At 38.0% G+C, this 15,128-nt stretch overlaps 4 protein-coding genes across 4 annotated transcripts; 3 read left to right on the forward strand and 1 right to left on the reverse strand.

Moving 5' to 3' along the window:
- The first annotated feature begins 1,132 nt into the window (after positions 1 to 1,132).
- Positions 1,133 to 5,384, forward strand: LOC110769388 (2,3-bisphosphoglycerate-independent phosphoglycerate mutase). The gene is made up of 10 exons (XM_021973343.2): positions 1,133 to 1,291; positions 1,472 to 1,651; positions 1,788 to 1,915; positions 2,067 to 2,217; positions 2,333 to 2,536; positions 3,045 to 3,469; positions 3,994 to 4,186; positions 4,318 to 4,413; positions 4,678 to 4,833; positions 4,977 to 5,384. The coding sequence occupies exons 2-10, from the start codon at positions 1,490 to 1,492 to the stop codon at positions 5,139 to 5,141; spliced, it is 1,680 nt and encodes a 559-aa protein (XP_021829035.1). The 5' UTR covers positions 1,133 to 1,291; positions 1,472 to 1,489; the 3' UTR covers positions 5,142 to 5,384.
- An 826-nt stretch (positions 5,385 to 6,210) lies between these two features.
- Positions 6,211 to 8,445, forward strand: LOC110769389 (cell division control protein 2 homolog C). The gene is made up of 4 exons (XM_021973344.2): positions 6,211 to 7,058; positions 7,180 to 7,249; positions 7,363 to 7,501; positions 8,115 to 8,445. The coding sequence occupies exons 1-4, from the start codon at positions 6,446 to 6,448 to the stop codon at positions 8,205 to 8,207; spliced, it is 915 nt and encodes a 304-aa protein (XP_021829036.1). The 5' UTR covers positions 6,211 to 6,445; the 3' UTR covers positions 8,208 to 8,445.
- A 98-nt stretch (positions 8,446 to 8,543) lies between these two features.
- LOC110769380 (serine/threonine-protein phosphatase PP1 isozyme 2-like) lies at positions 8,544 to 10,721 on the forward strand. Its single transcript, XM_021973335.2, has 3 exons — positions 8,544 to 9,291; positions 9,529 to 10,088; positions 10,288 to 10,721. The coding sequence occupies exons 1-3, from the start codon at positions 9,123 to 9,125 to the stop codon at positions 10,462 to 10,464; spliced, it is 906 nt and encodes a 301-aa protein (XP_021829027.1). The 5' UTR covers positions 8,544 to 9,122; the 3' UTR covers positions 10,465 to 10,721.
- Positions 10,722 to 11,349: 628 nt separating this feature from the next.
- LOC110769387 (uncharacterized) lies at positions 11,350 to 14,941 on the reverse strand. Its single transcript, XM_021973341.2, has 8 exons — positions 14,462 to 14,941; positions 13,579 to 13,726; positions 13,040 to 13,190; positions 12,840 to 12,965; positions 12,669 to 12,749; positions 12,318 to 12,510; positions 11,960 to 12,230; positions 11,350 to 11,852 (listed from the first exon to the last, which is right to left on the reverse strand). The coding sequence occupies exons 1-8, from the start codon at positions 14,657 to 14,659 to the stop codon at positions 11,602 to 11,604; spliced, it is 1,419 nt and encodes a 472-aa protein (XP_021829033.1). The 5' UTR covers positions 14,660 to 14,941; the 3' UTR covers positions 11,350 to 11,601.
- Positions 14,942 to 15,128: the final 187 nt, after the last annotated feature.

Here is a 15,128-nt window from a genome sequence, read left to right on the forward strand (position 1 = left end):
TTATTTCTATAATTAGGAGTAAATTATTAAGGATATTATTTATGCTCTTTCAAATGAGATCATTAGATAGATGCACGCATCTCTCCTTAATGTCAAAGCATGCTCAATATGAGTCATTTCTTTAACTTATATGCAATCAAAAATGATTAATTTTCTGACTGTTTTTTTTTAATTTTTAAAAGAAGGAGTTTCTGACTTTCTATTATTCAAGAAATTAGCTTTTCGAGTTTTAGTCAGCTACATTGTATAAACCTATCATGCCATCACGTATCAAAATTAACACAATTTCTTATTAAACAACATGCACGCATGTTCCATTGCTTCACTCACTCATTTACTTAAAAAAAATGTAATTCAAAATCCCGAAAACGACTTCAATATTATAAACACATATATATATTTTGAAGTTTAGGTGATCCATCAAGTCGTTTAATATCTTGAATTAAGTGAAGCAAAGGAGCATCAACAGGGCAAGGCAATAGTCGATATTTATATAAAAAAATTGAGGCACACACCTACACTTGAGAAACTATGTTCGTAAATATGGACTTAGCGAAGTTGGTTAGAACGGATGTACTCCCTACTCTATACCCGAGTTCGATTTCCTATTTCTATACTTTAGATTAGATTAAAGTAGAATATCGCTTTTATAAAAAGAAAAAAAATCATGTTCAAAATTCAAATGATGCATTTATTAAAAAAAAATATTTTTAATTATGTAGTTACGTCGGTAGTTAAATTTAATTAGGGAGTCAAATAATTTGACAAAGTTTAACTAATGAATTAGAAATTTGATTTGGAAGAGTATCTTCTGGAATATTCCATTCGGGGCAACGAAATTATTCGAACCGACTTTCTCCGGACGCTACCAGAAATCCCCAAAACGGTAGGTAGACATCTGTCGCCGCTTAGCGTTACTTTTTTGGTTAAAGATATCACGTGCATTAGCATGCCGCTGGTTTTGACGTCACGTGGTTTCTGCTTCGTCAAAGATAGACAGATTTCAATCCATACACGCCACGTGTAACTTTTGGATCGTGTGATGTTACTTTAATATCGTAGACCGGAAAAGCACTGGATTGAAAAACCCCTGCGCTTTGCCCCTACGCCAAGTGGTACCCTAAGAAGGAAAATAAAATAAAATTCCTACGGCGTCAGATTTGCGTTTAAGTCTAAACCGTGGGAAGAAAGCAGTTTGGTTATATATAGCGGGCTTTTGGAGCATTATAGTTGTTTCTGCCTTCTTTAACTCTTCTCTTCCGCACACCACATTGGTCTTCTGACTCTTGAGGTATGGCTTTTGGCTTCGATATTTTCACGACCCTTTGGATTTTTATTTGTCTTTTTTCTGTTTGTTTATGGATTTGTTTGTATTATCAGTATGTGACTGTCTGAGTGTGATTTGTTTGGCTTATAAAATTGGTGGGCAACTGGGTTTTGATTTGGGTTTTGTGTTTTTTTTGTGTGAAAGAAATAAGAAAAGAGAAAAATGGGGAGCTCAGGTTTTAATTGGAAATTGGCGGATCACCCAAAGCTTCCAAAGGGGAAGACCGTTGGGCTCATAGTTTTGGATGGCTGGGGCGAAGCCAATCCCGATCAGTACAACTGCATCCATGTCGCTGAGACCCCCGTCATGGATTCATTTAAGAAGGTATTTCCAGTTTCTTCAGATCTGAGTTTTGGAATTTGGGTTGCTATATGGTTTTGTTAAATCTTACTTATTCGTTGTTGAATGGAAGGATTTGATTCATATTGAGTGTGTGTATGTATGTTTGATGTTGTGACAGGGTGCTCCTGAAAGATGGAGGCTAGTGAGAGCTCATGGAACTGCTGTGGGCCTTCCCACAGAGGATGACATGGGCAACAGTGAAGTCGGCCACAACGCTCTCGGTGCCGGGCGTATTTTTGCCCAGGGGTGAGTGTCAGACTTGCCCTTCAATTTATTGTTCTGTCTGTTAGTTTTGATATATGTTTTGTTGGGTTTCTTGTCTTCATAGTTACTATATACGAATGATTAGAGTTTATGTGGTCACAAAATAATTATATTCGTTTTTGAATGAATATAGTGCAAAGCTTGTCGACAGTGCCCTTGAGACTGGGAAAATTTATGAAGGAGAAGGTTTCAAGTACATTAAGGAATCTTTTCCTACTAACACATTTCATCTCATTGGTTTATTGAGTGATGGTGGAGTCCATTCTCGGCTAGATCAACTGCTAGTGAGTTTTCTAGGCTCTGGGCTGTTTTTGCCTTTTCCTGGGTTTGGTTTTTCAAATTTCAGCTTTCCTCTTCTTTTATCTTATATTCTGTTCGTGTCTTTCTCTCTTGGTGTAGTTGTTGATTAAAGGAGCTAGTGAGCGCGGTGCTAAAAGGATCCGTGTTCATGTTCTCACTGACGGCCGTGATGTTTTGGATGGCTCAAGTGTGGGATTTGCGGAAACACTTGAAAATTACCTTGCACAATTGCGTGAGACAGGTGTGGATGCACAAATTGCATCTGGTGGTGGTCGCATGTACGTCACCATGGATCGTTATGAGGTATATTGAGTAGAGTGAACTCTTAAAGGTCTTTCCAAATGCATGATGGTTACATTTTTTTTTTGAAGTTTTGCCCATTGTGTGTATTTTTACGGATTACTGTATGTTTAGAAGACATTTCTTTTAACCAAAATGGTTGTGCATAGATAAGAACTTATTCATAAGTTGGAACTTGGGATGTGAATAATTGAAATGTTGTGAATTTCATGATCTGCATCCCAATGCTTATGGAATTCTGCCCCTATTTTATGTATGTAAGAAGGGGGTTTGTTAATGTTTTTTTTTTTTTTGGTGAATGGTTTGTTAATGTTTTCATTTGCTTGTTTTATATGTGTTTCCAGAATTATTAGGGTTTCTTCAGTAAAATGTTCATACGTACTTTGTATTTCCCCATATTTAGTTTAAGGTTGTCCTCAGTTAACTGTGGATCATCTCTGTTTACTTGACCCCTGAATTCTTCCATTTATTATCAAATTGTTAATTTATATGGATGATTGGTATTTTGTAGAATGACTGGGGAGTTGTAAAACGAGGATGGGATGCCCAGGTTCTAGGTGAAGCTCCCCACAAATTTAGGAATGCTGTTGAAGCTATCAAGACGTTGAGACAGGAACCAAACACCAGTGACCAGTATCTACCTCCTTTCGTTATTGTTGATGAGAATGGAAAGCCTGTGGGCCCAATAGTGGATGGTGATGCTGTTGTTACATTCAACTTCCGCGCAGACCGTATGGTTATGATTGCCAAGGCGCTCGAGTATGCTGATTTTGACAAATTTGATAGAGTTCGATTCCCTAAAATCCGTTATGCTGGGATGCTGCAGTATGATGGTGAGCTGAAGCTTCCAAACAAATACCTTGTAGAACCTCCAGAGATAGACAGAACATCTGGTGAATATCTAACGTACAATGGTGTCCGTACTTTTGCCTGCAGGTGAGTTTTTGTTATGAAGTTAATTATCTGTAGCATTTGTTACCCAGTTAATTATCTGTGTTGCTGTCAAGCGCTAGGTTTATTTTCTCAAAATCATTATGAACCTATTTTTTAGGATTTTTCCCCTTTCCATGTAAAGGTGTCCGTATTGTGTCCAAATCATTATCTGTGTTGCTGTCGTGTGCTAGGATTCTGTTTTCTCCGAACCATTATGAATCTATACTTTAGTACTTTTCCCCCTCCCATGTAACAGTGTCTGTGTTTTCTCATATTTATTGGGATAATGCCATTTTGACTTCGGGTCAGGGAAATTTAGATATGGGAAGGAAGTGACTATCAATGTGTTTCTTTGTGTTTGTCGATTTGTCTTTTCGAAAACAGTTTTCGACGCTATGCCAAATCTGGGGTGGGGAGAATAATTGATTTTGACCAATATGCTCATATCAGAATTTTCTTTTCATGTTTGAATTTTAGGCTTCCTACTCATGACCCTTTTCTTTCCTTCCAAATCTTTGAATGTGCAGCGAGACTGTTAAATTTGGCCATGTCACTTTCTTCTGGAATGGGAATCGTTCTGGGTATTTTAACCCTCAAATGGAGGAGTATGTGGAAATTCCAAGTGATAGTGGAATCACATTCAACGTCCAGCCAAAAATGAAGGCAGTGGAGATTGCCGAAAAGGCGAGGGATGCTATTCTTAGTAAGAAATTTGAGCAGGTAATAAATAGACCGATCATGTGATATCTAAGAATCTATATTAGATTTTTATTATCTTAAAAAAACAAAAAAACAAAAAACAAAAAAAAAACATGTTTCAGATTTAAACAATATGGTTTGTTTTTCTTTAGGTACGTGTTAACCTACCAAATAGTGACATGGTGGGGCATACCGGTGACATTGAGGCCACAGTTGTTGCTTGCAAGGCTGCTGATGAAGCTGTCAAGGTATGGTGGCTATAGCTTTTTGTAAGAGTTTGAACTCAAATTTGAACGAAAAGGAATTATGAAATAAGGATACTATATCCAATGCTTTGCATTTATATCGAGTTAAAAATGAAAAGAAATGTTTGATTTCTCTACAAGATCGTTACTTGTAAAAGCTAGTTATTGCTGTATCCCCAAATTCTTTCTTGAACTGTTCCCGAACCACCTTGACTGTCTGTAAAGGGTTTACGTCTCCTTACTGTAGATGCTATTGTCTGATTGCAGATAATTATTGATGCAATAGAGCAAGTGGGTGGAATTTATGTCGTTACTGCAGATCACGGTAATGCTGAGGATATGGTGAAGAGAAACAAGAAAGGGCAACCTCTTCTTGACAAGAATGGCAACATTCAAATTCTTACCTCCCACACTCTTCAGCCAGTAAGTTCTCTGAATACCTTTTACATATTTATAACAAATGCATAGTCCTTTGGTGCATTTGATCATTCAGAATCATCAAAATTGAACACTGTTAACTTCCACGGGTTCTCCTTGATTGATTGTCTTGGTTTTTCTTTATTAAGGTTCCAATTGCAATTGGTGGTCCTGGACTGGCACCTGGCGTTCAGTTCCGCAAGGATGTTCCCAATGGCGGGCTGGCCAATGTCGCTGCAACCGTGATGAATCTGCATGGATTTGAGGCTCCTGCCGACTATGAGACGACACTCATTGAAGTTGTTGATAACTAGGCAGCATGATAGAGGAGATGGTTGAATCTAGTATTTCCTAAATTTTGACTTAGGTTACAATGTCATCCAATGAGGCTGTCGATTTCAGTTGCTTTTACAGCTTAGATATTTTGTTAAATAAGTTATAAAACAATGCATGCTCACAGCAGTAGCTGTGTGCTATGGTAATTGGATCACTGTCTCCGGAGAAGGACAGGACAAGAAAGATGAAAATGGATTTTTGCTATTTCATGCTTTTATCAATTATCGTGGCGGTGTTTATAATAACGTTTCTTGGATTGAAGTTTTAATTCCCAGATGAATAATTTGTCATCCTTCGTTCTAAATTGTCTATTTCTTTTTTAACAGATGGAGTTTGAGAAAATCTTAATTAATAGTAGGGAGATTCACAATTATACCCGATATAAGAGTTCAAATTATAAAAAAACTCTATATGAAATGGACTTTAGAAACACATTCAAAGTTCATTTACAATATATCAAAAAGGTTTTTAATTTCTTTTAAATTATAAAATTTTCATTGATTTCTTAAAACAAACAGCTGTTATTTTTTGGGTTTATTTATAGAAATTAAATTGTGTAGGGTTTATTTATAGTTTTAATGCTAATAATGAGTATATGAGTAAATATCTCTTAATGGTAATGACGTTGATATGAGGACTAAATTATCAGCGTAATATAAAAGGGTCTTAAAGTTGATTGTTTTTGTACAACATTGTCATTCATCCGATTCCTTTTGAACTCGTAAACTCGGCTCCTCTAACAAAAGTGGAGATTAGTGAGTTTTTGCTAATTTAATTTGAATTCCAGTTGATATTGTGGGTTTTACTTTAGCTTTGATATACAATTATTATGTCGCTTGTCATATCATTTGGTGATCAAATTTAGTAATATCAAATAGGTAAATAATAAATAAAACACCAAAGTATCAATTCCGAGTTAAAAATGTAAGATTTTTTCTTTTTATACAGAAAATAGACAGGCACACAGAAATATTTTCGATTAAGAAATGTACAAGTATCTCTTCGTTGTGATTTTCCGATCACATAAAATGGAAACAAATATATTGGAAAGCGAGACGGGTAGGAGGGCAAGTGAATTCAAATTTGGAACGTGAACGCAAGCGCGGGACACGTGCTGCCCTCTCCTTCCCGTTCCGTTGGGCAGCACCTATGCGCTCCTTCCGCCTCCTCCGCCTTTAAATTTAAAAATCCAACCACAAGAGAGAGAGTGGACGGTTCGATCCAGAAGAAGAGGGAGACCAGAAATTCAAAAATTCTAGGGTTTTAATTTGACATCTCATAAATGGAGAAATACGAGAAGCTGGAGAAGGTAGGAGAAGGCACGTACGGCAAGGTCTACAAGGCCAAGGACAAGGCCACAGGCCAATTGGTCGCGCTGAAGAAGACGCGTCTGGAGATGGACGAAGAAGGCGTCCCTCCCACCGCGCTCCGTGAGGTCTCTCTTCTGCAAATGCTCTCTCAGTCGCTCTACATCGTACGGCTTATCTGCGTTGAGCACGTCGACAGCAAGGAAGGCAAGCCCGTCCTCTACCTCGTCTTCGAGTACCTCGACACCGATCTCAAGAAGTTCATCGATTCTCACCGGAAAGGTCCTAGTCCGAGGCCCTTGGCGCCGTCGATGGTCCAGAGCTTCCTCTACCAACTGTGCAAGGGGGTGGCCCACTGTCACTCCCATGGCGTCCTCCACCGCGATCTGAAGCCCCAGAATCTGCTTCTGGACAAGGAAAGAGGGATTTTGAAGATCGCCGATCTTGGACTCGGCCGCGCTTTCACTGTACCTCTCAAGAGTTACACGCACGAGATTGTTACTCTCTGGTACAGAGCACCGGAAGTTCTGCTTGGTTCGACTCACTACTCCACCGGCGTGGACATGTGGTCCGTCGGATGTATCTTCGGTACTCAATTCTTACTCATTCTCACGATTTCTCAATTTCTTTTGGATTTAATGCTTCAATTAGTAACTAATTAACTATTTAATTTGATTGATTATGCTTCTATTTGATTCTTGAATTGCAGCCGAGATGGTGAGGAGGCAGGCTCTGTTCCCAGGAGACTCTGAGTTCCAGCAGCTGCTTCACATTTTCAGGTGCTTATTTTATTTCCCCGCTCAATTTCGCATTTTGATTTGTACTTATTTTCTGGGACTGCGGAAACGGAAAAGCAAAAATTTTACTTGCTAGTATTACTATATATGCGTAGGCTGCTAGGAACACCAACAGACAAGCAGTGGCCAGGAGTTAGTGCTCTGCGAGATTGGCATGTGTATCCACAGTGGGAGCCTCAAAACTTGGCTCGTGCTGTTCCTGCTTTGGGGCCTGATGGAGTTGATCTCCTAGAAGTAAGTTTTTTTCGAGTGCTTAAAGCTGCAATTAACTTGTCTTCTGAACAGTGTTCTTCAACCCTATAACTGTTTGGTATGTGATTCATATTTGCCATTTAGGAATTTGGCATTTTTTGCCATGTGCAAATATGTACATGATTTGAAAAACGTAGTTCATTTGTTTGCCAAATTCCATGTGGGCTTATATACGGTGATCTATTCATTTTGCTTGCCAATACATATCTCTTCGTTGTGTTTTTTCTTGGTCCATCTATTCATCATATAAGTATCTTGTAATACCCAGTCTGTTTTTTTCTTCAAGAAGACAGTCTCCATGGTTATTTTCAGTTTGCAATATTGGTTCGGATTTTAGGGTTTGTTGTGTCATGGTTATTTGGAATAGTAACATAATAGGCCTGACTGTTGAGTGCCTGCCAAGTTTGAAAGCAGAACCATTACAATGTAGTCATGTGATGAATGAGCAGAACCTGTTTTAGCAAATGTGTTGACATTGGATAAGTACAAGTTTATCAGTTGATATTAGATTGGTGCTGGCTGTTTTATTAGTACTTGTAATTGCCTCTTTATTACTCTGGTTATTCTAAGAGTGCCTTGATTTTGGTCTCTGTAGAAAATGCTTAAATATGATCCAGCCGAGAGAATCTCAGCCAAAGCCGCTCTTGACCATCCCTATTTCGACAGCCTTGACAAGTCTCAATTCTGAAGTTTTTCACTTGTGAACACAAAGATGCTATGAATGAAGTGCTTTCTCCCGGAAGGAATATGGCATTTTCTAGGAAGTGATGAATTTAGGGCTGCCTGTCATCATCTTGGTGATTTCAAAGCCTCCTATTATTATGCTTTCCATCTTTGTATATCACAATATGATTATTATCCTTGTTAGACAACTTATCATTCGAAGTATGGTTTTATAATATTCAGCTTCTTTGTTGGATCATGAATCAGTAGAAGGAAGTGTCGTGTGTTATGTGCTTGTTGTTAGTCATGTGATTTGATTAATTGCTTCTGGTCTATCTGAAACATGGGTTCTTCTCCATCTACAAAATATGATTTGATGTTTTGCATGATTTGGCCAGGCATTATAATTTATACCCACAATTGATAAGATATAACGAACCTACCAGATTATGAGTAAATCATTTATAGCATATAACTATCCCCTTTTACGTGGAGCAGCCCATCTAAGTCGGGGAAATGGTGGGTTGCTTGTTTCTTTTTCTAATTAGTTGGCAAAGGTTGTGAACCTCTCAACATCACAACCATAAATAAAAAAAAGGGTTCATGTCACAACCCACAAACCCAAAAAAGAACAAGTTCGCATCCTCTGACCTCCTTTGATTAAAAATACAAAATCATTAATAATAAAATCCCACCAAATATAACTCTCTCCACCGATTCTTTTGCAATCTCTCTCTCTCTCTCTCTCTCTCTTCCTATACTTTGTTTTTCTGATCATTCTTTCTATCTCCATTGTGATCAGGTTCTGTGTGGGGTTTTTTTTTCCTTTTCTTTAACATTAATAAACAAGTTATACATATAATTCTAGTTTAGGTGTTATAGGATCAATCATAAAAACAAATAGAACAAAAGATAGGAGTTGGATAGGGAAGGTGGGGGAATGGAAGGATTAGATGGGCTGATAGAGCGACTGTTGGAAGCAAGGATCAACAGAGGTAAAAGGATTCAGCTAATCGAGTCCGAAATCCGACAACTTTGCATAACTGCAAAAGAAGTCTTTCTCAGGCAGCCTAATCTTCTTGAGTTGGAAGCTCCCATCAATGTTTGCGGTACGTAAAATTTCAATTAGTATGTAAATTCCAATTCCCTGTATGTTCATATCAGCATTTGCAATAATTAAAATCTCATAAGAGAGTCTTTTTATGTACATCATTGTCCAAAACCAAAAAAATTTACTTGAATTGGGTGGCTCCAATGAAAACAGAGCATAATTCATCTTGTTATGGCTATTTCTTCTATGTTCTATGTTATGGAAGCAATGAGATCATATTGTTTGGGGGTTGCAGGTGATATACATGGGCAATATCCAGACCTCTTGCGACTGTTTGAGTATGGCGGATTTCCACCAGATGCCAACTACGTGTTCCTTGGAGACTATGTAGACAGAGGAAAACAGAGCATAGAGACAATATGCCTCCTCCTTGCATACAAAGTCAAGTTCCCTGATAACTTCTTCCTCCTCCGAGGGAACCATGAGTGTGCTTCCATCAACAGAATCTATGGATTCTATGATGAGTGTAAACGCCGCTTCAGCGTCCGACTATGGAAGATTTTCACCGACTCCTTTAACTGTTTGCCCGTGGCTGCAGTCATCGATGACAAGATCTTCTGCATGCATGGCGGCCTTTCTCCTGAGCTGAACAACTTGGAGCAACTCAGAGCCATTCAAAGGCCGATTGATGTGCCCGACCAAGGGCTCTTGTGTGACCTACTTTGGTCGGATCCAGATAGGGACATTAAAGGGTGGGGTGAGAATGATAGGGGTGTTTCTTACACCTTTGGGGCAGATAAGGTGGCAGAGTTCTTGATGAAACATGATATGGATCTCATATGTCGGGCTCACCAGGTCTCTATCTTTTTCTTATCTTGTTTTAATCACGTAATTAGAGAGATACACATAATCGTATACAAGCGGTGATAGGAAAGAAAGTTTCAAGCATGCACCACATAACATTTACCGTCCACGTTTAGTACATGTGAAAATACCTATTTGCTAATGTGATCTTCGACCTTCGGCTAAATAGTTTTCTCTCCTTGGTTGACAGGTTGTTGAAGATGGTTACGAATTCTTCGCAGACAGGCAGTTGGTTACCATATTCTCTGCACCAAACTATTGTGGAGAGTTCAACAATGCAGGTGCCTTGATGAATGTGGATTCTAGTTTGCTCTGCTCATTTCAGATAGTCAAACCCTGGAGAGGGAAAGCTCCCCAGCTAGAATAATTTTATAAAGAAACGGGGAGTAAAGAGTTGACATTTAAAAGAATGGAGAAAGCATGCATGAACCATGGTGGAAGAAATGCAAATTTGTATTTCAGCTACACATTTGTTTTGTATAAAGTCAGCGTCATATGCCATTGTTTTCTCCAGCTGCATATAATTCCTGTAACCAAAGCATTAAAAAGCTGTCTGTGTATATAAACCCTCATATTCATGAACACAAATGCCTTATATTCTCATAACAAGTAGTTCCTTTTTAACTTTCTGGTGTTTAGCTTAATCTTTTTTGTTGTTCCCCTTCTTTTTTTTTTCTTTTTTTCTTTTTTTCTTTTTTCTGGATGTGTTTGTGTTTTCTTTAAGCTCATTTGTAAAATCAACTTTACGGGGGCAGTTCAGAAAGAATGCCGACAAGGCAATCACCGTCGAGTAGGAAGAATGCTGACAAGGTTAGCGCCGTTGAGTAGGTCCGTCAACTTTGGCATTGTTGCTGAAATGCCTCATTCTCCAAGTTTTCGGCATCTTCATTTGTCCTCCTTAATCAAACAAAGAAAAAATTCAATAACAACTACGCGTACGCGTACTTTGCAAGTTGAAGTAAATATGATCGTTACATGGATACTTGTTTTTTGCTTTTTGAAAGCGATGGCCATTCGCCTTCTGTTTTACTCCAGACTTTACTTTTTATGCAAGCCTCCTTCCCTTCGTTGAGATGAGAAAGGTAAAGTGGAGAGGTGGAGCAATCGAGTGGGATTTTTGACTCATAAACACACCATTGGAGGAGGGTTTAAATTTTGAATCAGAGTTTGACGTGACACCTATTTAGCATAATAAGGGTATTATTGACATTTTGGGCGTCAGTCAACAATCCATAAAAGTACATTTTCGTAATTGAGATTCTAAAAAATCTTTATATGGATAATGGGAAGCAAAATTTAGAAAGCCTGCCTATATTCCCCAAAAAATTAAGCTCTACAGAAGGCTACATTAACAATTTCAAAAATCATACTATGATACAATGCAAGAGCACTTCCAGGTCATCTAATGATACAACGCACTCGTAATATCCCATATGCACGAAGGCTTGCCAAAATAAACTCTTTCTCTAAGAGCAGCTTCCAAAACAAAGTAATGATCTCAACTTCAGTTAGACCACACATGAACAAGACCATGCCTATTTCCAGTATATATCTCATTGCGCTCTTCATCGTAGAAAAGAGCAGTTATGTCTTCCAAAGCCTCAGCAACGGTATTTCTCACCAGAGATGAGTTGCTTCGCTTGCTTGAGGAGCCAGCACTGCTGTCACACTCGTCAACCTTGGGACCGCCATTGCCTGCATTTATTTTGGCCAGGCATTTCCCGGTTAAGATATTGCTGACATGAATAGATCCAGCTGCAAAAGAAAAAATATATATTATATGCAAAATAATATCCTCCACTATTTTCTAGAGTTACTAATCTCTTGCTGTATAGAGAGATTGGAACATGCAAATGAAATACCATTTGCTTCCATCCAATGGTCATCCGAATCAGCCTTGCAGTAAGATATGATAAGATCCTGATCACTTGTTATATAAATGTTATTGGTATTGCAGTCAGGATGCCACAACAAGTGATCCTCAAACGAAGTCACAAGTTCTCCACGAAAGTTCCAGACAGCCACGTTTCGATTTCTGAATGTCAGGAATAGCTGGTTCTCATAAAGAAAGATAAATGCTGATGGAGTCATGAACTCAGTTCTGCTAACTTCCATCAGCTCTGCATTTCGAACCTACAGAGAATTAAAAGTTTCTCAGGCATGAATAACCAAGGCTGCAAAATAACTCTCGTTATGCCATAATAGCTATAATTTACTTACATCAAGAATCTGAAGATTCTCATTTTCTTGCTTAACAAGAAGCTTTTCATTGAATTGTTCTATGAAGTCAACCTTCTTATTTCGATGAAGTAGATGGTTGAAGGCTTTGAGAACTGTGCCATCTTCTATTGATAGAATCTTCAGTGGAACATGGCTACTAGCTCTATTGAAAATCAACAGCATGATGCCTGGACTGTTACAAACAATAGAAATGATGGGGTAAGTTGAATACAGAAGAATCATTGAGGACTTGAGCATAAATATTAGTTTGTGTGAGACATAGACAGCAAACTATGGATAGCAAGCAAACTGTTTCAACGAGAGATTGGGGGGAAGAAGAGGGAGAGATACCTGATCTTGATTTCTTGTACATGTTTGTCTGATATAGAGTAAAGCATGGTATAGTTCTTAAGGTCAAACACCTTGTATATACTGGTTCAATACCCCCAAAAAAGGGAAATCTGTTAGTATCTTAATGGATTTGATAATCATATATTAGAAATGCTACAAAACGAAATATACCTGTCTTGTGCAGAGTATGTTAGCACCTTGCCATTAACATCATCAAACTCTACAAACCCAGGCCACTTTAAAGACTCAGACTCGAAAAGAGCAAATCCAGCATCTGGCTGGCCCCTCCTTATATACCTAGTCAATGAATAGACAATAAGAAATAGATAACCTATGAAGCTAAACATAAATGTGAAGTAAGATCTACCCACTCAATCCTTGTGGATCTGCATTTCAAAGAGCTGAAGTTGTCTGAGGCATAGACCGAAACTGTGATGAGCGAATCGTTATTCTTATTATAGAACAAGCTCCGAATGACTTCATCAGGGCTTACATTCAAGAAACATATCCTCTCGTTTTTCTCTGCAATATGAATAGCCAACAGAGAATAGGTAACAATGCAGGCATGATGAAGGCTTTTTTCTATTTTGTTTAATCAACTGGTTTACAAGGTTCTCCCCAAGATTGGGTCTTAATGGGTTGGTTGGGTCCAGATTTTGGATTTTCTCAAAATGATAAAACTGTATTCAGTCTTGTTTCTACTTTTCTAGTCATTTTAAATCCGATTTTTACAAATCGTATCTTCTGTCATTAATTGTGTATCTCCTCCTTCAATTTCTGTGATTTATCATTCCTGAAAAATGATTGACTAACCTAACCTACTGCAATATTTGCTACCTTGGGAAAATATATACAGAACACAAAGTTATGCATTTGGTAAGATATTTATTTCAGTTAGGAATGTTATTACCTCTGCTAAAAGCTGCGCAAACACCTGAGTGTGCAAGAGCAAATACGATGTCACGTGCAGCAACTATCTCAATAACCCTTGTCCTCTTCATCAGAAAGGACAATATGGGGGAAGAATGCCCCTTGGGATCATGAGTATCATATTCCTCCTGAATCAGAAATGAACTAATTAGATATTAAAAAAAGAAACACAGCCATTGATAATCCCCCTTGTTATGTTTGACAGATACAGCTAATGCTAATCATGAATGTCAGCTTTACAGTTTCAACAATAAAAGAAAAACTGTTGGGTCATAACTTGAGCTTCTTAATGCTCCGTAATATGTGGAGTAGACAATTAATGAATTCTCGTTCTCATTGGCAAGTTCTCACAGGGGAAAGTTTAGTAAGAAATTAATATGATCACAAGGTTTAACCCAAGGCCAGCTTCACCAGAATCTAAACACACAAACCCAAGGCAATGAAGAAGTATATAAACCAAGGTGATAACTATGACTCAGGTTGGAAACAGCAGATCAACACATCTCTCAAATGAAAACATCTGCCCACGATCAGGGTTCTCAATTCCAGAAAAAAAACATTGTCAGTAAAGAATTCAAATTTTAATTATTTTAATTTTCTTATAAGAATTCTTCTAAGTTGTAGCCCCAGCCAAATAGTTCAAATGTTATATGCACTGCCAAAAAACAGAAAGAAAAAAAAAAAAAACTAATCAACATGAATTTAGTAAATTTATGATATGCAATGAGAACCGCATGCTTCCAAAACCTAGAAAGTGATTTGAGATTGAAAAATTGAAATTGCATTGGATACATACGAGCTATGAAAAACTGAGGTCGAGCAATTGAACATCAGTAGAAATACAACAAAAATGAAAACCAGACCTTGAGATGCATGTTACGAAATCTCTCCTGGGCATTGCTGAGGCCAAAAACTCGATCACGCTTTGAAGAAATCTCACGCCTCTGAAGCTTCTTCACGCTGTTTACAATCCCATCCGAGCGAGCCCTCTTCTTCTTCGCCAATATTCTGCGACCCGAGCATGGCCGAGGACTCGCCGATATCCTCCTTCCCACTTCCATTCTCAACTCTCAGATTCTGATTTCATACAAACGCATATCGCATATATGTATCGCATATATGTATATATATTTGAAATTATACCAGTATATGCGTTTGTGATGGTTTCTGTTAGATTAAATGGAACCCTTTCGGATCACAACAAGCCCCCCAGAACCCTAATCTTCAGAAATTTGGTTCTCTGGAGAGCGCTGGTGGGTGTTTGTGAGGGGTTGAAATTGGGAGAGGAAGGAGAAAAAGAACGTCCCTTGAAAAAGTGTCAGAGCCAGCAATGGGGAGGATAGACAGAGACAGATATATATATATATATATATATATATATATATATATATATATATATGAAATTCAGAATAAAATAAGCATTAAGAAATAAACAGGTGAAAATGTAGGCATGTTATTTCAGATATGCGTAATTAATTAATTTCTATTTTCAGTTTTTACGAAATTTTGAACATGGCCCGCCAATCTGCC

This window comes from Prunus avium, chromosome 6, assembly GCF_965620075.1.
Source record: "Prunus avium chromosome 6, drPruAviu1.hap1.1, whole genome shotgun sequence".
Taxonomy (NCBI): Eukaryota; Viridiplantae; Streptophyta; class Magnoliopsida; order Rosales; family Rosaceae; genus Prunus; species Prunus avium.